This window comes from Epinephelus lanceolatus, chromosome 3 (assembly GCF_041903045.1).
Source record: "Epinephelus lanceolatus isolate andai-2023 chromosome 3, ASM4190304v1, whole genome shotgun sequence".
NCBI lineage: Eukaryota > Metazoa > Chordata > Actinopteri > Perciformes > Serranidae > Epinephelus > Epinephelus lanceolatus.
The window spans coordinates 40,124,255-40,150,222 of NC_135736.1; the positions used below are offsets into that span (position 1 = coordinate 40,124,255).

Genomic DNA, 25,968 nt, shown 5'->3' on the forward strand with positions numbered 1-25,968 from the left:
TCAACTTAAGTACAGTTTGAGTATTTCAAGCGCACTGCCTGCACTGTCTATGTTTATGCCCTATCAGAAGCTCAACCAGAAATTGTACGTCTACAGCAAGATCAGACCATATCTCACCCCTGCTGTTTCACACACACCTATATGCAATCATTCTCTCGACAACATCCTACTGTCTCCCCATATGGTCTCTCACCACAAAGGAAACCACTGAACCAATAGCAAGACTCTACAACAGAGCTTACAAGATCCATGGTAACCTCCCCCTTTGGACTCTTCACTGCACTCTCACACTCTAACGCCTTGAATTTATTTTAGAAAAACTATACAGATAATCTAGTCATTAAATTCTATTTTCAGATCCTAAACAACAACTCAAATCCTGCACATACTGCTCTACTTCCAAGTCATAACACAAGACAGCAAGGCATCACTTGATCAATTTCACATGCATTTATTTCTGTACCACCTTACAAAAACAATTATGGTCCGAGATCCTTTTGTCACACTTACACTAAGAGCACATTACATTAGAGCAATAACCTTGACTACACATTTCAAACACGCATATAAACACTATCTGATGGAAGGCCAAATCTGCAACCACTGATTTAAATCCCACATCCCATTTTACTCACTCAACTGAAGTCCGCCACTCTACATTGTCTACGTAGCTGCCTGTTTTGTTGTTTTGCCTGTGTTGATTGTTTGTGTTTTTATCCTGTATTGAAATGTGTTTTTGTTGCATAACAGGAACCTGCTGAAAAACAGTTTTTAACTGAGTCAGGCCAGTTTTAACTGTAACACACAATGTTATTTTTTTCCCACTTTCTGTATTAGTTTCAACATTGAAGAAAACATGTATACAAAAATACAGGTAGGCATAAGCAATGCAATTTGACTGTACCTTAGGAAGATGACTGTTTTCACACTGAATACCATAAATTGCTGTATGAGGATTTGAATCAATTGTTCTTCAAAGTATTTTTGGAAAGGGCTTAAAAATGGAGAACCAGTAAACTGAGAGACCCGGGCAGTGTTGCAGGGGAACTTTTGCTTCTACTACAAGAGTCATCAGCTGAGGAGTACATCCTTGAGATTGTGACTTTATAGATGAAGTCGGTGCACCAACTTCAATTGAATCAGGTCGTGCCTGGCACATATTGATGAGGTGTGTAATCTCAAGAATATATCTGACCACTCAGCATCTGTATATTGTATGTTCAGATCCACCTGCCACGCCTCTCTCAATGCATCAAAAGATGTTGTCTGTAAAGATTAAAGCTTCAAATGCATGGCAGATATTGTGCCTTTGAGAGATTGGACTGGCGAACATGGAATATCTAGACACACAATGTCACTTGTCATGCCTTTCCTGTGTACAGAAATAAATGAAAATCATGTTATTGTACCTAAAGCAGTAGTGTGTCATCATGTATGGTTTAACAGGCTCATGTTGCCAGGCAGGTGCACTGCACGGCTAATCAGCGCCCTCTAGCGGCGGACAGTTGTCTAGCTCCCCCCTGTTGCCTGTGATGTCTGGCTCAGAGTAACGGGACAGGTCCAACCTTCAGCCCCAGTAGTGAATGGAGATGGGTCAACAATAACGGCTCCGTGCTTTTATACATTTTTCACATTTATACTGTGCAGGAATTTGTTTAAATTATTAATTTAGACCTCAGGTGCAGTTCGCTTTGTCTAATTGAAAAGAGACTTCCGTCAATTAGACAACACCGGCTTTTTGTTCCCGTCCGTCATGGCGATTGCGCACGTCGCCACCGAGTACGTTTTCTCCGACTTTTTGTTGAAGGACCCCTCCACGGAGAATAAATACAAAGGGCTGCGGCTGGAGCTGGCGGTGGATAAGATAGTGACGTTTTTGGCGGTGGGGCTGCCTTTGTTTCTCATCTCCCTCGCTTTTGCTCAGGAGGTGTCAGTAGGTGAGTTATTGATATATGTGACCATCCAGTCTGGAGCAACACTCACTATCATATGATAATCATTTCTATTTCATCATGTAGAATAATGCATAGTGTGTGCATGCGATGGACCCATGTGGAGCTTCTTTGTCTCTGTCCCTGTGGCACATTTTACCTGCTGCAGCACATTTGTTTAAATTAAAAACACTTAAAGGCAGTGGTGGATAAAGCAATGTGATATTAATACATGTAAGGGAGATATATTCAGTAAATGCTCACTTAAAGAGAGGTGTGAATATCAGAGGAAGGTGTGGTTTGAGTCTTCACCCCTCTGCTCACACCACGCCACCACAGTGAGGCGTGAACACACTGCCACTACTGCTGCTGCTGCTGCTGATGATGATGATGATGGTGGAAACTTTGGGCACATGCATGGCAGTTTATAATCTGGTGCCTTATGAGTCACTGCAAATAACAACAGAAGCTGATTTGCTTCCCTCTGTAGTGTAAAAACAAAAACATCTACAGCTCCATGAGCAGTTTAAATCTATGTAATCTTCTTAGGTCATCATGCTGCAGTCTGTTGTTACCATTATCTGTATGCACTGTCCCACATACTCAGACAGAAAGGATCCATTACACTGGAAGCCTTGAGACAAATGTGCTGCTATGACTTGACACAGTTCATGTGGATAGTTCACATTAGACTAACAAAGTGAAGGCACATTATGGCAGAAACCACACATTGATTCTACTCACTTAGCTGCAGAGAGAGTATGGACAATTAGATGTAGATGTGGGACTTTTCAAAGCAGACATCTTGACTTGTCATAGTAGGACAATCACAGTTAATGACATTAACGATGGCTCTCTTCTATTAAAGTGTCCCTGAAAGCCATGACAGTGAGTCAAGAGTCGCATTATTCAAACATAAACCCTAAAAAGTGCCATTTATGTAATTAAATCAACTAAAGCAGAGATGAATAGATTAGGAGAATTTCTATCACTATAGCTCATAGAATGTACCTAATATTTTTGATTAAATTTATGCAATTACTATTACTAATAAATTCTACATCCTAAAAAAATAATTCACAGGTTCAATTTCAGAAATTAAGTCAGCAATTTGCATACATCTTTTTAAGTAGCTCCAACTCTGGCAATATTGACTCAGTCATTAACAATTTGAAATTAATTTAGTATGACCAACACGATTTGCTTTGACCTTGAAAAACTTAAGTTGAACTAATTTAATATTTATCTAAAAGTTGTGGGGATATTTAGTTGTCAAACTGTTTTATTTATGATATTCTAACTCATTTTCTCAGTTTTTTTAAAAATATTTTTTATGATTTTGTTTTATATTTTTTAATATTTGATGTACAGTTTTTTTGCATATTGTATGTTCTGCATTTTCCACTTCTTGCCTATATATGTGCACTTATATCATTTCTGGTACTTTGAGAGCAAGTCTACCGGAGTCAAATTCCTTGCATGTACACACGTACTTGGTGAATAAAGCTGATTCTGATTATTTTAATTCCATCCTACACAAAAATGTTAAAAATGTTGATTTTGACCAATTTCTTAAAAGAAATGCACTGAATAAAACATGAAACAACATATTTTTTAATGTTGAAAAACTTCTTTATTTTAAGCATTATCCACTAACTTCATAAGTCATTTGTAGTTCAGTAAAGTTTATGTAATTACTGTTAGTCTATGTATTTGAAACATGTCGATGTTCATCAACGCGTATGAAATACATCAAATTTATTAACAGTAATTACATAAACTTTATTAAATTAGGTACATTTTATCAGATATACTGACATAAATCCTCTTTTGTTTCAGTTTTATTTGGATTGATATTTTTTGTTAATGTTGGAATTACTTGACTCAATTGGATTGAAATTTTATTTGTAATATAAATATGCAAACCTAAAAAATAGACTGAAAAATGTCTTTGAGTGTAGGATCCTGTCTACTGTAATACAATGTTGTTTTTTTCTGAATTCCCATACACTCCATGCATTGAACGTTTCCTCCTCTTCTTCTGACGAGTGTCTCTAATATGATATTCACCCCACTTATACCAGTGAAGGTTAATTAAGTTTTAGAAACACATCTGAGTATAACACAAAACAACAGGTCCTTTTCACACCAGACATTTTGACTTGTCAGTAAAACAGCACAGGTGTCACTAATAATATTAACAATGTCTCTGTTCTGTCTCAGTTAGCCGGGGCACTGAGCAATGAAAAACAGCTAGCAAATTATGATCTGAGTGTAAATACCTCCTTAAAATGGCAACACTATAAATAAGCCCATGTGCTCTGAACAGGCGAGTACGGGCCTGTACTGTGACATACAGCTGGTCGTGTCTGTGCGTGTATGTGTGTGAGTTTCATTCTTTAAATGATAGCAGATAGATATAAATGATATAAATGATAGAATGGCTGAAAATATATGTTGGACATTTTTTGCTTTGCATTTAAAACTTGCAAAAGTTAATGAGAAGTTGACTGACTTTATGTGACTGGTATGACTGATACTATTATTGTTATAACTGGTACTATATTTCATAGATGTAAAAATGTGAGAATGTGCTCAGTTTGTTCAAAGCATCATTCTGTAATATTAATATGACAGACTTTGTTGCCAAAATATTACTGTCTGGTGACTATCTGGGTCATTTGTGCCTTGAACATGCCTGACTGAACTTCCCACTCACAATATAGAGGATGATATAATTACTGACACTAAGTATGCTGGGAACAGCCCACCAACAAATTAGGCCATGAGTGCAGAGGCGGGTTGGCCGACAATTGTTGTTTGTTTCTCTTCTCTTAATCACCAGAATGCCTGTCAGCTGTGACTAATTCTTCCCTTTCCTCACCCAGGTACCCAGATCAGCTGTTTTGCTCCCACTAACTTCTCCTGGAGACAGGCCGCATATGTGGATTCATTTTGTTGGGCAGCAGTCCAGCAGCAGACTGACAGCTCACCACTATGGCTGCACAAGGTACAGACGTCCCCCTGACATACACTGCCAGTGAGAATCATCAGTGCTGCTGACTGTGTTTTATTGGGACAGGGCTGTACCGAATAGATCAAAGCTTTATTCATAATGTTGACATTCAAATTCCAAATCAGCATTTGGATGTAGCAGCTGCACAGCTGCAAATACAGATTAGGTTACACTAACATTATTAGTATAATACTGTTTGTACAATTAGATTACAATGGTGGCTGCACATGATTTTTTCCAACTAGTGTCACCCACACATTACTAAAATTTTCAGAGCGTTGTAAAGTCTTAGAATCAAAATTAATTGATGAGACAAGACAGATGTGATCATTAACAAAATTCACTACATGTTTTTATCTAATGAACTGTTCTACTTCAATTCATATATGTTTGTAAGCCTCTAAAGAACAACATCTTCACTGCGGTCAAAAAGCTGCTTGCTCTCCATTTTGGCACGAGAGACTTGCACCTTTGTTAATGAGGCAGTCTAACAGCATTATACATTATTCATCAAAGAAAGTTGATTACATTTAAAAAAAAGAAAACTTTAATCCAACCAATCAATTCCTAGCTGGCCACCAACATCGCTACACTTATATATTTGGTTGAATTAAGGTTGTGACATAGGATGACCCAAAATCAGTTGGACAACTCAAATTTCTTTATAAAGCACATTTAAGAACAACTCAATTTGACCAAAGGGCTGTACAAAAGGAACAAAATGCTAAAAACACACACGAGAGGCAGCGTAACTGTCAGGTACACAGCTCACACACTTTGAGACACAACACACATGGGCATGCATCAGGGAAAACTACATCTGGGGACTCAAATGCTACAGAATAAAAGTAGGTTTCGAGCCTGGACTTAAAAGAGTCAATGGTGGGAGGGAGATGCTGTTCCACAGTTTGAGGGCAGACACAGCAAAGGCACGGTCAGCCCTGAGCTTAAGTCTGGAGCGCAGGACGGCCAGGAGCCACAGGTCAGAATACAGACGACAATTGACACTGATATTTTGTTCGTTTAAAGTTGTGTTGTTAAGTAACCATAATCCACTGTCTTCCAAAGGTCTCATGCCAACACCATTATGACACAGAATAGTGACAATTTGTCATAAGGTATGGAGAACAGAACCCAAACACTGCAAAATGTTATAATGTCAACATCCGCATAACGTATCATTCTAATCTTGTTAGAACTTTAGAACATTGTCAACCTGATCCAAAATTTAACATCTGTCCAACGCAAGAGTCCCACATTTCTGATGTCATAACCTCTGGTACCAGCTGAGTTTATTCAAATAGAGGATTTTGTTCAAAGGATTTTTTTTCTCAGGGTGATGACATCATTAAACAGACATCTGAAGCTTCATTCGAAAAAGCTCAATAGAAGCTTTGAATGTGAAAAAGTGACAGTCGGTACAGTCCTGTATTTTAAGTCTTAACACTGTGAAGTCATAACCAGTATAATTTGACTGAGTAATGGCCAAGCATATGTCCACAAATGTACTTAGTGAAGGCATCCAAAGCTGTGGGAAATTATGGTTTCTTTTGTATTGTCAGCTATAGATGCTCATTGATCAATCGATAATATCATTATGCCTCATTTTATTAGCTCCTTGACCAATGAGACACCCCGGAAACAGTTTTAAAAAGATGGCTGCATGCTTTCCTCGGTTAAAGTTACAATAATGATGTCCAGAAATCAAAGTTTGATTCTTCTTTTATGGTTTTTGTCTCCCTGTCTGTGATGCCCTCAGTTCTTCCCATACATCCTCCTCTTACTGGCCATCCTCATGTACATCCCGGCCCTGTTCTGGCGTTTCACCGCAGCTCCGCACCTCTCCTCTGACCTGAACTTCATCATGGAGGAGTTGGACCGCTTTTATAATCGGGGCATCAAGCTGGCCAAGAATCTGGCATCCATAGATAGCAAAGATGCCCCCGAGGACACCCACAGGTACCCGCCTTGTGATGACTCACCACAGTGTACTCTGTAGCAGGAGATAAGGCTGTAAGATACATTTGTTTTAAACATTAGCTTCAATTTAAAGTCTTGTTTCCTGAGCATGTGTCATTGCTGTAAGTGACATATGGCAGACCACATGTATTAAAAAGTAGCATGGGCTGTCCTTTAACCTCTAATTGCCAACAAAAATTAACAGGATTTAAATTACAGTTTTTTTTTTTGATTATTTGGCCACTTGGGGAAACTTAACAAGCTGTCAACATAACACTGACATATTATTGTCTTATGAAGTTGTTATTATGATTGCCACGTCAGTAAACAGTTGCCTATTTATACACCCAGCAGATATAGAGTGACACAGCTTTCATCTGGAGTCAAGTTTCTGTCCATCTGACAATATTTACACTTCTTACTCTGTTTTGGCTCCACCGACTCCTAAGAAAAATATTTGGCTCTTCAGCTGCTAAATGCTTCACTATATTCACAGCTGCTAGTTGCTAACTTTGTCTGCACATTTGGTGCTGGGCGGAGAGCTTACTGTGGCGTTTTAAGGACTTTTAAGGTAACTCTAGTTTTCTTCAATCTGGACCCTATTTTCCCATTTTTTTTGTGTCTAAGTGACTGATGGAGACAACAGTTTTGAAAATTGGCTGCAGTGTAACCACTCAGAGCATGCACATCGACTAAAAGTGCTTCCTTTTGCCACTGACAGGCTCAGATAGTTATAATAAGTCTGACAACATGACAGAAAGGATCCCTACAGAGGGCGACCTGTTTGTCACAGAGTAATCTGTTTGTTTAACCAGAAACACCCCGAAATCGCCATCACTAAACTCACCAAACTCCATGTAAATAAACAGCAATTTAAGCACGTATAGAGGCCGCATATTTTCACATCTAACTGGGTGAATTAAGGGTTTATCTCAACCAAACCAGAGCTGGTGATTATTTGAACAGTAGAAAGATGAGCCAAGACATTCTTTTGAGTGTTAGTTTGTTTCTGCTGGCTTTGAATGAAGTGTATTTGACAGAGATTAAATTACTGTTAGTTTAAATGGAGTCTGGTGGGTTTGGCAATAGCTCTTTCTGGTTTAAAAAAAAAAAGATCTTGCTCTTTCACGGAAAGCACCATCTCTCCAGGGATCCTTTCCATAACATTGTCAGACACTTCGACTTCTACCAATCTGAACCTGTAAGTGGCAAAAAAGTACTTTTAATACACACAGCAAACTCTAAATATTGGACTAATTTCAAAAATTGATGTTCCCATGAGTCACTTTGACACAAAAATATGGGAAAATCAGATCCAGGTTGAAAAATCCCAAAGTTACCCTTAAAGCTGAAAACAGCTGGCTGCTACATCTGTAAATGACACTGATGAAAATGGTAACAGTAAACCCAAACTGCCTGTTGGGAGTTGTAAAATGAAAACAACGAGCTAAAAAATGCTAACAGGCTACATAGCGCTGAGGGCAGCCTCGGAGTCGGGTGATAATTCTAAGCAGTTTTGTCTCTATTAGTGACACGGTTTGCATTTCACTTCATTAAACCTATTGTTTATATAAAAATATTGATGAGTGCAGCTTTAATGTAACTGCATTATATATAGAAATAGAGATAGACATATACATAACAATGGCACATTTTTTTTACCAGCATTATCAAATTAGAATAATTTGAAAGATGCCATAATTACATAAACAATCCACACAAATGGGTTTTGATTTGGATTATTGGAAGGTCACTAAGGTCAGTGAATGAAACATCTGTTGTGTTTGTGGACATAAAAAATATCAGGCTGAGTTTATGGTAAAACAGCATTGAATAAGCATAGGGGAATGTTTTGGTCATGGTTAAGAAAGAAAAAAATTGTCTGTCTCGAGTTATATTTCTCACAGATAATCCTGTTGTTGTAGGTTACTTGTATTATTACTATTTTAGATCAATAGTATGGCATTTGGTTTTCTAAGCACAGATCTCTTTGTGGTTAACGCCTTTTTCTGCAGTGCCTTGGATCTGACTGAGAGTTGCTTCAAATACCCTTTAGTGGAGCAGTATCTGAAGACCAAGCGCTTATCTCACCGTCTCGTAGTCAAGTATCTGTCATGTCGAGGCCTGACTCTGCTGATACTACTGCTGGCCTGCATCTACCTCGGCTACTACATCTGCCTGGCCTCCCTCACTGACGAGTTTCCCTGTGACCTGCGCACGGGGGTGCTGAAGAATGACAGCATGGTGCCGTCTGCAGTGCAGTGTAAGCTGGTGGCGGTGGGTGTCTTCAGGCTGCTCAGCTACATCAACTTGGTGGTGTATGTGCTTATTACTCCACTGGTGGTGTACGCTACTCTTGGACCAGCTCGCCAGAGCTCCAGCTTCCTCCGGCCTTACGAGCTGCTGCCTGGCTTTGGTGCTTTGGGTGTGGATACACCCTTCTACAACGATCTCAGTATCTACTTGCTGTTTCTGCAGGAGAATCTGAGCGCACTCAAGTCATTTAAGTGTCTGCAGGTGGGTGCCAGCGCAGATACCATATGTCCAATACTGTGGTTAGAATACGTCCCCTGAAGTAACCTGTCTTATTTATAGGTGCTTGAGTTGCTGCAAGAGGCTGGTGATGAGGGGTTTGACACCATGTGCCTACTGCGAACTCTGGGTCAGGTGAAGACTGACGTGTTAGACAGTAAAAAGACGTGCTCACGCCAGAGCATCAAAGAAACTAATAAAGCTGAAGAATGATTCCTCTGGGGTAAGGAAGAACATTCAATCCTCTAATGGTAGCTGTGTAACTGTAGTGAAGTTAACTGATTATGTGGTGCATTTAACCTTGAACAGGTTTTATTTTCCTTCAGATCTTTCTGCTTTGTTCCTGAATGATCGACCTGAAGAGGATAAGACCTAATGTGATGGAAGAACTGTGAGGAAAAACCTGTGGACTTACATTTATCTGGATTTCTGGTGCTGTATTGACCTACAGCAGTGTGATCAAAAACAGAGTCATTCTGCAGATTGGCCAACAGATAGTTTACCTCTCTGATGTCTTAATGTGAATACTTCCACTACTTTTTGTCTAAAATGAAATCCAGTGTTTCTATTTTATTCTTTGATACACTCTTTTCTCAGGATCTTAAATGCCTTTCATTTATAACATATAACATAAGCCATGTTCCTTGGATGGAAATCTGTACATTAGCCCACATCCTGCCCTTAATCTTATAATGAGTGTTTGAACGCAGGGTTTTCAATGTATTTGTAGTTGAGGTGGGGTAATACGATGAGAGTGTGGTGGCAGTTTATGAAAGTTTGTCCATCCAAAGTTAAGCAAGCATAAAATGAACATGAATTGTAAAGTATTATAAGAGCCACTGGAGCTGCTTTGTCTGGACTGTAAAGTGTGTGATTAGTTGTGCATTAATGTGCTGTTGACAGCAGCTGATATACTGTATATGCTGAAAGTAAAACAAAACCCTGAGACCTGTGCATTTTACATGAACAATGAATTAATATTCTTTGGGGGAATAAAGTGTCAGTATCAGTTGTTGTAAAAGGGAAAATCTCTCAGGCTTTCAGGGGCCTTGTACAATTAAATAATGTTGCTCTCAGTTATTATATTATTTGCTAAGTACAGACAAATCAGATGTGAGTAAATTCCGTTTTACTCCATGTCAAAGATACTGATTATGGAAATAACTGTGACCAGAAATGACCAGATGAGATAAAATAAGACAGACCTTTATTTATCCTGAAGGAAATTGCCATGCAGCAGTTGCAATACAATGCTGGAGGTGTGCAGATACAAAGAGTGCAATATACAGGGATTAAAACAACATAGTAGAAAAATCAAATGTATAGCAAGTGTTAAATAAAATAAAACTTAAAAACTGGGTAACAGTAAGGAGCAAAATTTAAAACTAGCTGCAAGTTATTTATTTATTCATCTTTAAAATGTATGTCTATAATTTTGTATTAGTAAATTGTTGTCACTTGTAAAGTTTACTGACTTGAATTTAAAAAAAAAGAACTATATACAATATACACAACTACAAAGACAGGTTAATGTCCTTCTCATATGTTAATAATATTTGAGAAACATTAGAAACACCATACAAAATGACAATAGAAGTCAAAAACAAAATTTTACTAGACTTTACTTCTTTGATGTTGTTGCACCATCAGGTCAACAGGGGGCGATATAACCATTTTGACTCCTGGGCTCCACCTCCCGCGGCGACAAGTTCGTTGAATAATATGATTGGTTAAAATGTTTTCTACGTCATCATTGTTGTCCAATGGGATCCGAGAACCGACGCTTCGTTTATATTTGGTTGGTGAGACGAACACCGACTTAACGTAATGAGAGATTAGTTTCACAATACGTTTGTTGTTGCCCAAGTCCCGAAATTTAGTCGTATATCTAAATGCATTCCCAAAACTTTAGCATGTTTTAATCGTTCCCTTATACGCGGGTGAGTCTGTCTAGCTGAATTTTTTCACTGTGTTGGCTTGTAACACATTCTGACTAGCTACAAGTCGGTTAGCTAACTTAGCTATGTTAGCTTAGCCGAACAGCTTAGCTGTAGTGTATGCACTTTTCAACACTGCTGTTGGCTGCGAAAAGTATGTAGTAGGCACGTAGTTCCCTTCCTTGCGTATTCGTATATGATAGAAATAAATGCGAAAATATAGTTCTGTAGTTTTTAATTTTCTGGCTTTTGTATGTCAACATATGTAGCGCTGTAGACTGGCGGTTGTTAACCTTGTTAGCGTTTGCTAGCCGTAGCAGTGGTGTGGTTTGAATGATTGGGATGTCTGTGCTCTCATGACAGATAACGAGATTATTGAAGTCTGTTGTTTTACTTTACAGTTAGGCCTCCCATCCCCATCATCCTGAAACAACGCAGCAGACATGGTAGAGCCAACAACACACAAGTTTACATCCCTTGAAGAGGAGCTGAGCTTCTGGAAGGAGCAGGCAGAGGCACATCAGCTAAGGTAACACCAACAGACAGTAAACACTACTCAGAGAAGATTTAATTGCTAACTTAAATGATAATCATGCATTATAGATATACACATATTAGACAACACGATGAATGAGTCATATTTGGTGGTTAACATTGTGTTGTCATCAGGGCTGATGTGGCTCAGGAGGAGCTGCAGGAGTTTCAGCAGATGAGTCGAGACTATGAAGCAGAACTGGAAACAGAGCTGAAGCAGTGCGAGGGTCGAAACAAAGAGCTGCGTTTAGACAACAACCGACTCCGCACTGAGCTGGAAAACATAAAGGTAGAGCACCTTGATTATAAATAGGCCTCTGTCCCTTCAGAGCTGCACAACCTCTGGTGCCCTAGTTAGTGTCAAGTGAACGGAGACACACCCACACCACAGACAGCCTTTAGCTAACCCAAATTCAGCATATCATCACCACTGCCACTAGGAAAATTGCTGCCTAGCTATAAGGCAGCTGACTGCTATTTTTGTTCGGCGGTCCATGGGGAAGAGGAAATTAATGGAGGAAGGGAATGCAGGATTGTGATAAAACACCCCTGATTGCTCAAAGATGATTGGAAAAAGGGAGGAGAAAGAACATTAAAAGTGATTTGTTGTCTCAGCTGATGTCCAAAAAATACACAGAACCTCATGTTGTAATATGTTGGCAGCTGCGTTGATGAATCAGCCACGACACTGGAAAGTTGGCATTGTCATTGACAATTAATTTGATGTCTGTGTGCTGTTTTCAGGAGAAATTCGAGACTCAGCATTCCGATACTTTTAGGCACATCTCAGCCATGGAGGAAGAACTTGCACAAACCAAAGCAGTGAGAGATCACCTGCAGAAATACATCAGGGAGCTAGAGCAGTCCAATGATGACCTGGAGAGGACCAAAAGGTCAGTGCCCAGCTAACTGGCTAGGTTGTTATTATACACACAGAGTCAGACTCAGACTGTAGCACACAGGACCGATATGCACAGTTAATCAAGTATGAACATTTATTTGCTCATCCTCTGTGCTGGTGCCAGGGCTACCATCATGTCACTGGAGGACTTTGAGCAGCGGATGAACCATGTCATTGAGAGGAATGCCTTTCTTGAGAGCGAGTTGGATGAGAAAGAGAACCTGCTTGAGTCTGTCCAGAGGCTGAAGGATGAAGCCAGAGGTATACACACACAAACACACACTGCAGCTTCTCAAGTTCACAAGAACTGCTGATTCCTCTACAAACTGACACTTCAGCGAATTTTGATAGCTGATCAATTCTCCAAATTCTTTGTGTATTTATGTCCTGTCTCTTTTTCCAGTTTAGCCTGTATCTGATCTCATGTGTAGCTGTATTCTATTATACATTTACCCTCATCAGAAGGATATTAAAGGTCCAGTGTGCAGGATTTAGTGGAATATATTGACAGGAATAATATTCATAACTATGTTTTCATTGTGATCACCGGAAACTTAAGAATCGTTGTGTTATCATTACTTTACAATAAGCAGTTTACATCTACATGTGGAATGTGTCCTCTTCCAGGGAGTCCGCTAATTTTTCACAATGCTCTTCCCATTTGTGTTTTTGCATTGGCCACTGTAGTTGTACAGTTGTACTACACGCTTGCCACACGGGAGAAGTTTCAGTTCTGCAACCTCACTGCTAGATGCTACAAATTAGACTTTTAAGGGCTATTCCTGTGTTTTTTCATGTTTTGAGCTTTTGAAATACTTACCAAATGATTGAGTATGTTGAATTTGTGGCAGAGAGAGTCAGGGACGGGAGCTGACTCATATTTTTTGCCTTTGTTTTTCTTTCATCTTCCACAAGGAAAACACAAGTCCACAGGCTGACGATGCTAGGGTAAAGCAAACGAATGCAAATCTATACTGTGTCATTGGCAGTTTTGTATTTGACATATTTTTAACTTAATTTGTATTTCAAGCATTTGAGGATAATCAGATTCACACTAGCATGAAAATTGTTGGTTTGTTGGTTGAAATGCAGTTTTTAGTTCAGATTACATGTTTCTTAAAAGTATGCACATAATTACCAGACGACTGATGAGACTTCAAGGATTAGGGTAGTGTCAAGTCTCTGTAATTTAATTAATATTTATTAACAATATGGTAGGCTTAGGTGGTATTTATTTTTTCAAACCTTCCTGAAATTTCACCGGGGTATATGGTATGAGAAGGTATTTGTGTGCAGCGCTACCTACACCTCTAGTGTTGTCAAAATAAACCATAAATTCACAGTCAGATGTGAAAATGTGCTGTTTTCGCTGCGGTCTCATGTTGCTGGCTGGCTGTTTACAGTCCTGTAACATTATCTTCACTCTAGCAGTCACCATGTTTCCCAGCTCAGCTGCCTGTTTCACCAGTAGAGACTGACCTCTGGTTGAACGTGATTTGGCTACATACAATACATTCTCAACACAGCGTCTCAGAATGAGATTAAATATAAAAGGAGCGTCGATATTTGTGATGGTACTGAAAAATATATCGTCACTATTTCTAAATACCCTGGTACACAGCAATAGCGCGATATACTGCCCAAGCTTACTCTATGGAACGCAATGGAAAGTGATATTTCCATTACTGCAATCTTTGTCAGTTACAAAACATTGGCTCACTGTGTGTCCTGTTTGTGTCAGACCTTCGCCACGAGCTGGCTGTACGTCAGAAGGAAAGACGACCATCCAGCAGCCTGGGCAAAGACACAGATCGGGCAGATCTGCCGTGCCCCTCAGCTGGTAACCCATCCATCCCCATCACACCCTCCAAACCTCTCAGCTCATTTGCCACTCCCCCTGCCTCCAGTATTCGACGAGGTAAATTGAAAAACTTTGACTGCAGTGATAACCACAGTGATAGTGATCATACCACCTTTGTATAAACATATTATGTGTTCACCTGCTCATATCTGTTTTGTTTTAGGTGACGGTCTAACAGGGACTCCCCTCACGACGTCTGCTAGAATATCTGCACTCAACATTGTAGGGGAGCTTCTGAGAAAAGTTGGAGTAAGAGATTTTAAATTATACCATAGCAGTACACAGTGAATTCATGTTTTACAAAATCACTACAAGGACTGACAATTTTTTAACATCCCACCAGAATCTGGAGTCAAAGTTGGCATCCTGTCGAGACTTTGTGTACGACACCTCTGTCAGCAGACCAGCACTCCCGGCTGGCCCTGGTAGTCCTACTGGTTTAGAGGGAGGCCCTGAGGTGCAAGCTAGCAGCATGAGCCCCCCTCCTCAGTACGACAGGTGAGGAAAACAGCAGCAGCTCACTCTCAAGGTCAACGGCTGGAAAGTCTTGTTCTTGAGGTTCTATCAATTATTATATAGAAGCCAGTTTTTCTGGTTAAGGAGTATCTTACTTGTCCTCTAACATATGCTGCACTATTGATGTCATAATGTAAACTAACATTTTGCAGTATTGTATTAATTTATGTCTGTAAAGCCAAAAAATATTGGGAATAAAAAGTGTTTTCTTAGTTTTATCTGAGGTTTTTGAGTTTACCATGTTTTGTTTTGCAGTTTAGTGAAGCGGTTAGAGTTTGGACCAGCTCCTCCGAGAGGCGTCTCCCAGGGTCCCCAGTCCCCACAGGGAGGGGTCAAGATTCTGCTATGAGAGAGAAAAGGTCGAACCACCTCCCTCCTTCAATAACCTGACCCCCTCCACCCATCCCCTCTCCATCCTTAATAAACCACAGCAATGGGACTTTGAACTGAACTGTCTTCCTTGTCGCCACGTGCCCTGCTGAACTATTTTGAACAAGAAAGCCACTCTCCTCGCTCCGTGCCCCACATTATCAGCGCATGGACTTCTGCCTCAGGCTAGTATAACAGCATATCTATCATAGCAAGCAGCACTACAGCTTGTGTAACATCAAGGAGCGGGGATTCTTCTGCTCATACTATATCTTCTAATGTATCTTTGACACTGTGGTGAGTAGCATCGAAAAGATCCGTCTGTGTCAACTGATTTGCTTTCTGTGGTGGATCAAGCACAACAGGGCTGTCGATACATTACTGCTCCCAGAGGACACATTTAGGCTGGTTGCTGTTCTTGTTCGTTGATCATGAAATAGGGACCCAAATAAGGACCAGAGGTATCAAAAACAGCCACTGGGTGTGACCCTGATAGAGGGACCAAGAACCTGGAGTATCATTTATACAAAGGTTCGATCATACAAATATTGTTTATGACCAAATCCAAACTAAAGCTGTGATAAATGAAAAACTGGGTATATTTACATGCACACTAATATTCCACTAATGTTCCAAATGTGACAACATTCTGATTTAGGCTTTTTTTTTTCCCTGAAGGATGCATTTTCTGATTAAGACGTGAGATATGATGGTATTATTTGGGTTTTAGGAACATTCTGGAATGTGCATCTGAACTGTGGTTTTTACCGCAGTTTGCGTCACACAGCCTCTTGCCTGTTTTCAGTCGGCCTTGTGTGTTGTTATGTATGCATTGTACACAAACCAACTCTCCAACAGTTTGCAAGGCTGGAGTAGAGATGTATACCCTAAAGGAAGGCTAGCATTTCTGGTCGTAAGAAGAGACACACCTAATTTTAAACTTTATGGAAAATTTGGATATCAGCATGTTTTTCTGATATGTGCAAATATCACAGCGCTGACCCTTTTAAGAAGGTCATTCAAGTTATGATAGAGAGGCTGTGTTCACATGGTCAAACAAGTCAGCCACTGGCAGAAAACTTTGAAAAAAATTCTGGCACGAGTGACAGCTGCATATTTTGATGTCATAAATGATATGTTAAGGCAAGTTAATCTGCGTATACATGGCTGCCAGTAACATTAGTGGAATATTAATTGTTAATAGCCATGTAAATGGCTTAGTAGGAATATTGTCTTTTTTGGAGTAGGGGGAAAAGAATGGAATATTTTGTGCATGTAAATGTAGTCACTGCTCAGACATAAAAGTTATAGGTTAGCGTTTTTTCTCTTTAAGGCTGATATAAAAAAAACATGGTTAAACTTAATTCATTTCAATAACAAAGTCAGTTTTTGTGTTTTTTTTCTTCTTTAAGCTATGGGCTCAAGTAATGTAGCACTGAACAACACTGGTATGAATTAACTTCTGTTGTGGAGGAGCTAGATATTGGCAGATGAAAGGATGAGTAGGTATAGCTGAGGCTGGAGCAGCTGCGTGACACGCCCACCAGTTACATGACTCGCCCGCCATACTCGCATGTCAGTCCGCGGTCAACCCCTTCAATCCTTGGTTGTGAAGCAGAAGCCCTGAAGAAAATGCTAAGTTACTGTTTAGCAGGTTATGAAGTGTTGGTTTAAAAGAGAGACGGTTATGGTAAGGGTAAGGGTTACGTCTCATTACTTACAGGGTGACTCATGTCTTCATGTGTAATGAATTCTAAAGTGGATTATTGCTGTGTTTGGCCTAATCTATTCACTACAAAGTGGTGTTGTAGCAGGGCTCAAATAAGTGTTGCGTTGGTGGGTTTGTTTTGTACTGGTGGTGGGCGCGGTTTGCAGGGGTGTGTCGTGTAGGCTCCGAAGGGAATGAGGCTGCAGCTATATGTCTGAAACAGATGGTTAAAATCACTTCTCCAAGCTGAGCTCTTAATATTTGTTTTCTATGAGAGACTTAATGTTGTCCACAGCTGCAAAAACTTATAGTTGAAAATGGATCAGTCGCTGCCAGGAAACTAGTGTTAGCATTTTAGCCATCGCTGCCTTCATCAATGTTATTACCTCTTCAGTTTGTAAGCCTTGCTTTGCTGTCATCGCTCAGATAGATGAAGTGGGTCGTCTATTCCTCATGCTGCAGGTGTCTAGGAATGAGATATGGTCACTTCCCTTCAGGCTAGTTTAATCTCACAAAGTATCAGTTTGACCCAGGTTCATTGTTTCACCTCCTTCCTGCCATTGCGCAGGCTTGTTTAGCCGGCTCATTATTTTCTAGTATGCAAGACTTATGAATGTGAAGTATAAGAACAGGTTTTCTGCAGATTTATGATCTAGTGTCACCAATAACTTTTGTACTGATTTAAGTTGACTGTAGAAGTTAGAGCGGCACATGTTCACTACTGAATGTATATTAATAATTCTCTAATAGGTGTGAGACCTCCTGTCTGCCATCAGGAGCTATATGGTGGGCGAATGAGGAAAGATATTAAGCAATAATAGATTTGAACAGGTCAAAGATAAGCACAGTTCATAGTATATTTGTGTAGGTATATATAGAGCCTATATTGAGTGTCCTTTTCCTGCCTTTTAGTAAGAGATATTGTGAATGGAGAAGTAAGAGTGGTTAACAGATTTAATGTGACATTTCTGCTTTTCCCTTAAATGTTTGTGGTTATTCTGTCACTACTGCCATCCAGCAGCTCATTAATAGTAATTTGGATTTTTTGAAGTGGGGTTGTGTGAGGTACCTATCCATAGTCAGTGTATTACTTACAGTAGATGTCAGTCGGCCCTCAGTTTGGACAAGTGTCAGGAGTACCGACAAGGAAGCTAAGCAGTGCACTACTATGGAGGGGTCAGCAGCAAAACATATTTTAGCTACCTAAAATAATCAGTATCACTTAAAGTGTCATTATATTGAGAGTATTTTCAGTTCTTTACCGTAGCGTCAGAGAGTGATTTGCGACAGGCGACTGAAGCTGTTGTGTCGCTCTCTTCAAAGCCAGACTCCTTTTTGAAAAACGGTGCTTTAACATCGCTGTACACAGGAGCTTCTGGTCCGCTGCTGCCTCCATCAATTAGTTTGTGTTATTACGTGACCTTGGTGTCAAAGAGGAACAGTTTGGGTTCACCAAAGTCACACAATAATGCAAACTAATTAACTTAGCAAAGCACCGGTAGACCCGCAGTGTCTGCACCTTCATGTTTTGTGGCATGTTTTAAGGTAAATAAGTTTACCTAACTTGGTTGTGATTGGCCAGTGAGCCTGCACGCTCTTATGCACACTTCAAATGACAGAAAGGGCCTCGAAAAAGATAGACCTTATGAACAAATTCAAATTCCAACAAATTGCAGGACCTGCGGTTTATTTTTGACTGCCATTCCTGCAAGATTTGTGTTGATCCAATCCCAATGCAGTCCTCTAACTGACACTGACAGATTTGAGTAGTGGCTAAAATATAGTTTGCTGCTGCCTCTTATCTACAGCAGTAAATTGCCTAGCTTCAGTGTTGTTACTCCGACTGACATCTACTAATGCAATACACTGACTATGGATAAGCATCTCGCACAACCCCACTTCAAGAAAATCCAAACGATCCCTTTAGGCAAATACTACAGTACATATCTAATATCACATCATCACTGTATACTGCAGTGTAGCCTGTGTGTAGAGTTGTGGTTAATACATGTAAGAACTGGATAACCTGCTCCTCTTTGCTGTTTAACCTCCTTTAAACTAACATGAGCTAACTGTAATTGTAATCCATGACCACTGTGTACTGGGTGTTCGTATACAGCACCTCTGCAACTGCTTCTGTATTTGGACTTAAAACTGTATGTGCCTGAGGTACTATACCCAACTCTGATCCTGTTGATTTGTTTTTCTATTGAACTGATGAGATGGGAATAATGTCATGATGATCTTTGACGTTACTGACCAAGATGGAAACATTAAAAGGAAAAAAAAAATTTTTTTTTTAAAGGTCTTTATTTCTTGTGCAGGTGGTTCAACAGTAATACAATACAATTTGTGTCATGTAAACATCAGTTGGTTACATATAACATGATCAAATGAGGATGAGTTGGTTTAGGGTGATCTTTTTAAACATGTACAGTAAATCAGGACAAAAAGGGGAAGAAATACAAAATTAAGATGTCCAATACTGAAGTCTGGGTCTTGATTTTATAGTTAACCCTAAACCTTATTGAGTAAAAGCAATCTAAACATATCTGGGCACAAGAAAGGTGCAAATAATAAAAAAAAGGTGGCTTTAGAAAATGTCTAACAGCTAAATATTTGTTGGGGTACAATCAGCAGCACTGACGGGTGCAGAGTGAGCATAGAAATCTCTATCCAGTCTGTTAAACCACGTCAGTGCTGCTCTGAAACACTAACAGCAGTCACAGGCAACAGGACAACAGTCGCTGATAATAGTTACAGATCCACAGATTTACATGTCTCTGCTTTAAAGTGACTTATTGTGGAGACCCGAGGCTTTGCTGGCAGGTTAGCGTGGTAATTAGAGGCACCTATGTTTGTGTACGAAACCTTGCATCAGAAGGAATCAGTCATTCAGTGCAGTACAAAACAGTGTTGTTAAAAAATAAAAAAAGGAACAGCACATCACACAACAGCAGAGCCACCAGAACAACCTCCCTCGCTGATATCAAGTCCTTCTGATTATTGCGTGTTAAGAAAAGGTGCTCTGAAACAAGACGACAGATCAGTACACTATTGGAAGTTGGAGAAAATATATAATTTGAAGTGATACAGATACAGAAGAACTAGATAGCATAACAGGCATTGAAGTTATTCTCTGTTAAAGTGGCAGACCGTGCCCTGGTAGTTAACTCTGATTATTGGACATCCCTTAATCCGCAGACTTGGTTCCATTGAAGTCGCCTTGGGAGTCGCCCTCCTCCTCTGAGGCATCCTCCACCACCCTTCGGCCTCCGCCCATACGCCGAGGTGCGCTGCTGAAGGAGGGCTCGTTTCCGCGCCTAAAACACCACAAAGACAGACGCGAGACAGAGATACAAACACAGAAACAAATCCCGGCAGTGAGAGGAGTGGTTATAGGACAGCAGATGGTTTAAGGATTATATGAAAACCACTCGGGTGTTGATGGAATACAGAATATACAGGTTGTGCTTTGGTTACAGGTTAAGCACGCTGGTTATCTTTGTAACTCATATGACTCCTGGCTCAGGAGAATGAGTTTGGTTTATGGCAATTAAACCAAGCACTGAGAAAAATATGGCCACCAGTTGGAGATGGGTGTAATGGGGAGCTCTCCTAAAATTTTTAGTTTTTCCTAAGGTAGCTGATGAGCCATATTTCTGTCAGTAAGGCCAAATGAAAGGAATGACAGCATTAAGAGTGTGCACTGGGGAAAGAAAAGTTATGGTAGTTGATAAGGAAATGGTGACGGGGTAACTTTTAGGCGCAGAGGTACCTGCTGTGTTACTCCTTGGGTTCAGGGTTGCCTCTGGAATAGAGATGGACACCATTGTTTTGTTTGTGCTCCTCACTGAGCAAACTTCTCTACTAAATCCTACACAAGTTTTAATGCTTTAAATGCATGTTTAAACCCCCTGAAGATGACTGTAGTGACAATGTGCTCTTTAGCACTTAAATGTTGGCGAGGAACAGGAAACAGGTAAAACTCAAGCTGGTAACCTATAAAACTTTGTGTCATATTTGCTAAAACTCACGATCTACACATTATTACAGAGGACAGATAATCTGTGAATTAAATCATCTGCATTCTCTGCTTCCTTATAGCACTTAAAAAAGCATTAACGCATGTGAACAAAACAACAATTAGAGCCAAGAAGTCTCGTTTGTGTCAGTCATATCAATCACTTCTCGGAAACTGTGGTCAAACTAGTCAGCGCTGATTGAATATGAATCAAGACTCTGTTGCTGTATTGCCTTTTTCTCACCTCAAATGTTATAAGAAACAAACTGTAGTGTACTGTTTAGCTGTAATATGAGAATGTTTGTGACCCAGCTGCAATGTTGAAAACAGGTGAGTTGAAAATAAAATGCCGCCCACCAGCCGGAGCAAACTTTCTCATTTTACAGCTTAACAACACACAGGAGGAAACAAATGGGCTCTGCCTAGCCGAGAAGACAAACTGACAGACTCTTTGTCACTTCGTCCTACCTGAGTTTGCTCTTCAGAGAGTTGACCTCGCGGCTCATGGCATCGTTGGCCTCGGTGGCTTCATCCAGCTCCCGCTGCAGCTTCCTGCGGGCAGCTGTAGCGCGCTGAGACTCCTCCTCCGACTCCTCTAGCTGCCGCTTCAGCTGCTTCATGCGGGTATTCGACTTCTCCGCCTGGTGAGTGAACAAAGGAAATGTGCACATTTAGTATGCTATTGATAGGCCATCCCAACTAACCATTCCTGACTCATAATACCCATCTACTCACAAAAATGTGCAGCCTTGTGTTTGAGCATGGGTGCATTAAGTGATCGTACCTGATCTTTGTACTGCTCGCTCTGTTTCCTTTCGTCTTCCACCTGCATCATCAGGTCCTTCAGCTTCTTGTCCTTCTGGCGTATGCTCTTGGCAGATGCCTGCTTCTCTCTGAGAGAGGACAAAGAGTTTAGAGAGGAGCATGAGTATCGCTGATGTAAATGTAGAAATCTTGCCCAGGTGAAAAACAGACACCAAAGCTAATATTGGAACTGGAAAGAACAACTTGTTTAAAGCTGGGGTAAGCAGTTTAATTTTAGTGTCATTGGGCAAAAAAACTTTGAGCATATTGGACATCTCTCTGCTTTTAGGCTTCAGAAAATCTATCTCATGACGGGAGACTTTGGCCAATCACAGGTCATTTCCGAGAGAGGGTGTTCCTACTGGGGGCTCTACAAATGCAGATGAGTATGCATGTTGCTTTGGTAAAAGCTTGATTCAATGGTGGAGAGAAAGTTTCTATTCTAGCATTGCCAACAGCTGCCTACACTGCAAAGTAACCCAGAAAAAGAAGACAGACCTATCAAAGAGAGTCTAACAAAAAAAGAAATAAAACACCTGCCAGTATAGGTGATACATTTAGAGTTGGAAAGAAGATGTTGCCAATAGTTTAAGTAGTTAAGTAGGCAAACTTTCTGTTGCTGCTGTTACGTAAGTTAGACCTGATGCTGCCACTGGCGATCTGCCCGCTGTCACACCTGGCAGTGAGGGGGTTTGCACTGGCCGAATTCAATCTGATACAGCCACCGATTTAAGGTCCATCTCCCAAGCTGCTGCCTGCTCTCCTCCAGGCGAAGCAGTCCAAAGAGGCAGGGAGCGAGGCAAAGGGACTGTGGGGTGGTTAGCTAGCTAATTGTAATCTTACGGTATTTGTGGTCAGATAAACAAAGAGAGAGCAGGACAAGGAGGGGCTGAGGGATTGAGCTGTGTGCAACTGTACAATAAAATAGGAGTAAATAAATCACTGTAATGGAAAACACTTGGTTACAGTATGAAGAGTGTGCATATGGCCATGGTTTTCTGGTGGGAGAGGCTTAGGGAAGAGGGAAGAGGAGGGTGTATTTTATTTGTTTTGCGTTTCCAGATATCTGCTTGCCCCAGCTTTAAAGTGAACCATGAAGTTTAATAATGAATTCTTTGATTCTCTGAAAAGTTTTAGACGGATATGTCCCCTTGGCTATGGCTTAATGTCATCGGTGTAATGACAGAAATCATGTGAAAAACAGTTTTGTCAGACATCTTTGACTTTGACCCCGACCTGTTCTCCTGCTCCAGCTGCTCCTCCAGCTGTGCCACTTTAGCCTCCAAGGCCGTGATGGAGGACTTGAACTTGGACTTGACCTGGTTCTCCATCTCCTGAAGCTTGGCCTTGAGCTCCTTGTTCTGGCGCTCCATCTGCTGCCGAGCGCTCTCGTTCTTCTGGGAGGTGGTGCGCTCTGTCTGCAGCTCGTTGTTGAGCTGATCCACCTGCGGGGGGAATGCACACAAAGACAGGGATGAGGCCTCTGTGATGTTGAGCCCTTTTATGACTCAAGTAGCTGCTACTGTCCGGTCACCTGCTGCGTGCTCTTCCTCAGCCTGTCGTTGAGGATCTCCATGTTGCTCTGCTCCTCCTCCAGCTCCTCCTCTAGCTGGGAGATCTTTGCTTCCAGGCGACGTTTCTCATCTGCCAGGGCAGACCTGTGCACAAGGAGCACAGCAGAAAACAAATGTCACCATCATTTCGCCTCTGCAATCATTTCCCAGACAAAGCAACAGAGAAATTAAATCTCCACCCACTTTCCAGAGGAGTTGCTGGCCAGCTCATCAGACAGTTCGTCTCTCTCAGCCTCAGCCTGTTTCCGTGCCCTCTCAGCTGCAGCCAGGTCCTAGAAACATATTAGACACGAATCCTTTATTTCAAGCCTCTGCTCTTGAATAATTTACAGTCTTGTTGTTAGAAATCTAATGTGTTACCTCCTGTAGCTGCATGAGCTCAGCCTCCAGACCCTTGGCCTTCTTCTCACTCTCCTTTGCGGTAGTCAACACCTCCTCTCTGGCAGCGCGGGCGTCTTCCAGCTCCCTCTGGTAGTCCTTCATCTGGGCCTGGTGGGAGGAAGAGAAACAAAAAAGGAGACAGCAATAAAGGAGAGCGTCACAATGTTATTTCTTTACCAGGTATTTTTTACAATACTAGCCAGAGCTTTGTCCGGATTGCTGATGCAGTGCAAAGTCAAAAGTCATACAGTAAGTATCAGGCACCACTGGAAAATATGGAAACATCAATGATGCCAGAATTTCCAAGCTTTGACATTTCATGGTTGCAGCAGTAGTAGTTGTAGTAGTAGAATAAAATAATCACATACAACCCCCCCCCCCCCGCACCCCCTGAAGCAGTTCATCCCTTCACTCTCACCTGGAGCTTGCGGAGCTGTTTGATGGCCTCATCTCGTCCCTTACTGGCCGTCTCGATCTGTCCCTCCAGATCTTTCATGTCCGTCTCCAGCTTCTTCTTGGCTGCTGCCGCCAGGGCCCTCTGCTTACGTTCATCCTCCAACTCTGTCTCCAGCTCACGGACCTGCAGTCAGCATGCATCGTTGCATAGATTACACACTCTAATGGTGGATCAGATCACGTACTTTCATTTGGAGGACAAGATGTTTTACGACTCTTTACCTGCTTGACAAGCTGTCTCTTCTTCTCCTCTCCCATCTCATCTCTTCCCTGGAGGTCCCTCTCGAACTGGGCCTTGAGGGCCTGCATGTTGACCTCCAGGCGCAGCTTGGCGTCCTCAGCCGCCTGCAGCTCGTCCTCTAGCTCCTCCAGCTGGGTCTTCATCTCTTCCACCTGGGCCTCCAGGCCTCGCTTGGACTTCTCCAGCTCGTGGACCTGCCATCATTACACAGCCAAGTTTTATTTTAGTTATATTCAAATAGCATAAAGAAATGAGACCAGTCAAACCATGGACGTTTAACCTAAGCATCTACTGGTCAGTTCAGTTACAATGGTCTCATGTGTGACAGTTTTTAACAAAGCAATGTTCCACCACTTACATTTTTTCCCACGTCGTCCTTGGAGCTGATCAAGTCTTCCATCTCCATCTTCAAGGCCTTGTTGGCTCTCTCCAGCTCCTCTCTTGAGTCCTGGGCCTCTTCCAGAGCTCTTGCCAGGGACAGAGCCTTGGTCTCCTTCTCTCTGGCCTCAGCTTCAGCACGGTCTCTCTCATCTGCATATTTACTGGAGATACTCTTCTCCTCGGCCAACATCTGAAGACCAGGGAGGACAGAAAACCATGGGTAACGTTTTAGGGTGTAATGTAAAGTAATGTAACTAGGACTTCCACGGGTTACTTTTGAGGTAAAAGTCATTTTAAGGTTGTAACGTATAATTAATTAGTCAACAGTTAAGTGTTAGTAAGTAGTCTGTAGTGAAACATTTTATAATTGAGTATTATTACAGCCATTTTACTCAACAGACCTGGTCAAACTTCTTCTGCTTCTTCTCCAGGTTGGACACATTCTGCCTCTGGTTGTCCAGGTCCATCAGCGTGTCCTCGAGCTCCTGCTGCAGACGGTTCTTGGTCTTCTCCAACTTGTCGTACGCAGAGGCCTTCTCCTCAAACTGTGTGTTCGCTGCCTCCAGGTCTCTCTGCAGACGTTTCTTACCTTCTTCCAGCAGCTCGATGTTTCCCGTCATCTCGTCAAGCTTCTTCTTTGCGTCTGACAACTGTGGACGGAAGAAGACTTTGTTAAGACGCTAATTATGAAGACAATAAATCTGTTTTGGTTTGAGGTTTGTTTATCCATCAATGTCGAACTTCTTAAGATTCTCCTGTAAGGCAACAGCTTTGGCATGTTTATGTTGCCAAGTTTTAAATGGTTCATAGATACAGTTGGTGTCTGGTCATAGTTAGGGGACA

General features: G+C 41.2%; 3 protein-coding genes across 4 annotated transcripts in view; 2 read left to right on the forward strand and 1 right to left on the reverse strand.

The window, feature by feature from the left end:
• Positions 1–1,533: 1,533 nt before the first annotated feature.
• Positions 1,534–10,514, forward strand: LOC117255055 (pannexin-1-like). Its single transcript, XM_033623609.2, has 6 exons — positions 1,534–1,937; positions 4,820–4,941; positions 6,707–6,906; positions 8,922–9,423; positions 9,502–9,661; positions 9,765–10,514. Exons 1-5 carry the CDS (start codon positions 1,754–1,756, stop codon positions 9,649–9,651), a joined length of 1,158 nt encoding a protein of 385 aa, XP_033479500.1. The 5' UTR covers positions 1,534–1,753; the 3' UTR covers positions 9,652–9,661; positions 9,765–10,514.
• A 720-nt stretch (positions 10,515–11,234) lies between these two features.
• On the forward strand, positions 11,235–15,626 carry LOC117255289 (nuclear distribution protein nudE homolog 1-like). Its single transcript, XM_033624033.2, has 9 exons — positions 11,235–11,378; positions 11,777–11,904; positions 12,045–12,198; positions 12,654–12,802; positions 12,935–13,071; positions 14,552–14,728; positions 14,835–14,920; positions 15,015–15,169; positions 15,443–15,626. The coding sequence occupies exons 2-9, from the start codon at positions 11,819–11,821 to the stop codon at positions 15,534–15,536; spliced, it is 1,038 nt and encodes a 345-aa protein (XP_033479924.1). The 5' UTR covers positions 11,235–11,378; positions 11,777–11,818; the 3' UTR covers positions 15,537–15,626.
• A 4,708-nt stretch (positions 15,627–20,334) lies between these two features.
• myh11a (myosin, heavy chain 11a, smooth muscle) overlaps positions 20,335–25,968 on the reverse strand; it is a 43,302-nt gene continuing 37,668 nt past the window's right edge. For both annotated transcript variants that reach the window (XM_078166367.1, XM_033624030.2), the window contains 11 exons: positions 25,527–25,775; positions 25,103–25,315; positions 24,726–24,938; positions 24,466–24,627; positions 24,027–24,155; positions 23,850–23,938; positions 23,627–23,750; positions 23,329–23,537; positions 22,073–22,181; positions 21,757–21,929; positions 20,335–20,587 (listed from right to left, as the gene is read on the reverse strand). In XM_078166367.1, the coding sequence (XP_078022493.1) occupies positions 20,458–20,587; positions 21,757–21,929; positions 22,073–22,181; positions 23,329–23,537; positions 23,627–23,750; positions 23,850–23,938; positions 24,027–24,155; positions 24,466–24,627; positions 24,726–24,938; positions 25,103–25,315; positions 25,527–25,775 (1,800 nt within the window). In that variant the 3' untranslated portion in view covers positions 20,335–20,457. The remainder of the gene's footprint in view (positions 20,588–21,756; positions 21,930–22,072; positions 22,182–23,328; positions 23,538–23,626; positions 23,751–23,849; positions 23,939–24,026; positions 24,156–24,465; positions 24,628–24,725; positions 24,939–25,102; positions 25,316–25,526; positions 25,776–25,968) is intronic.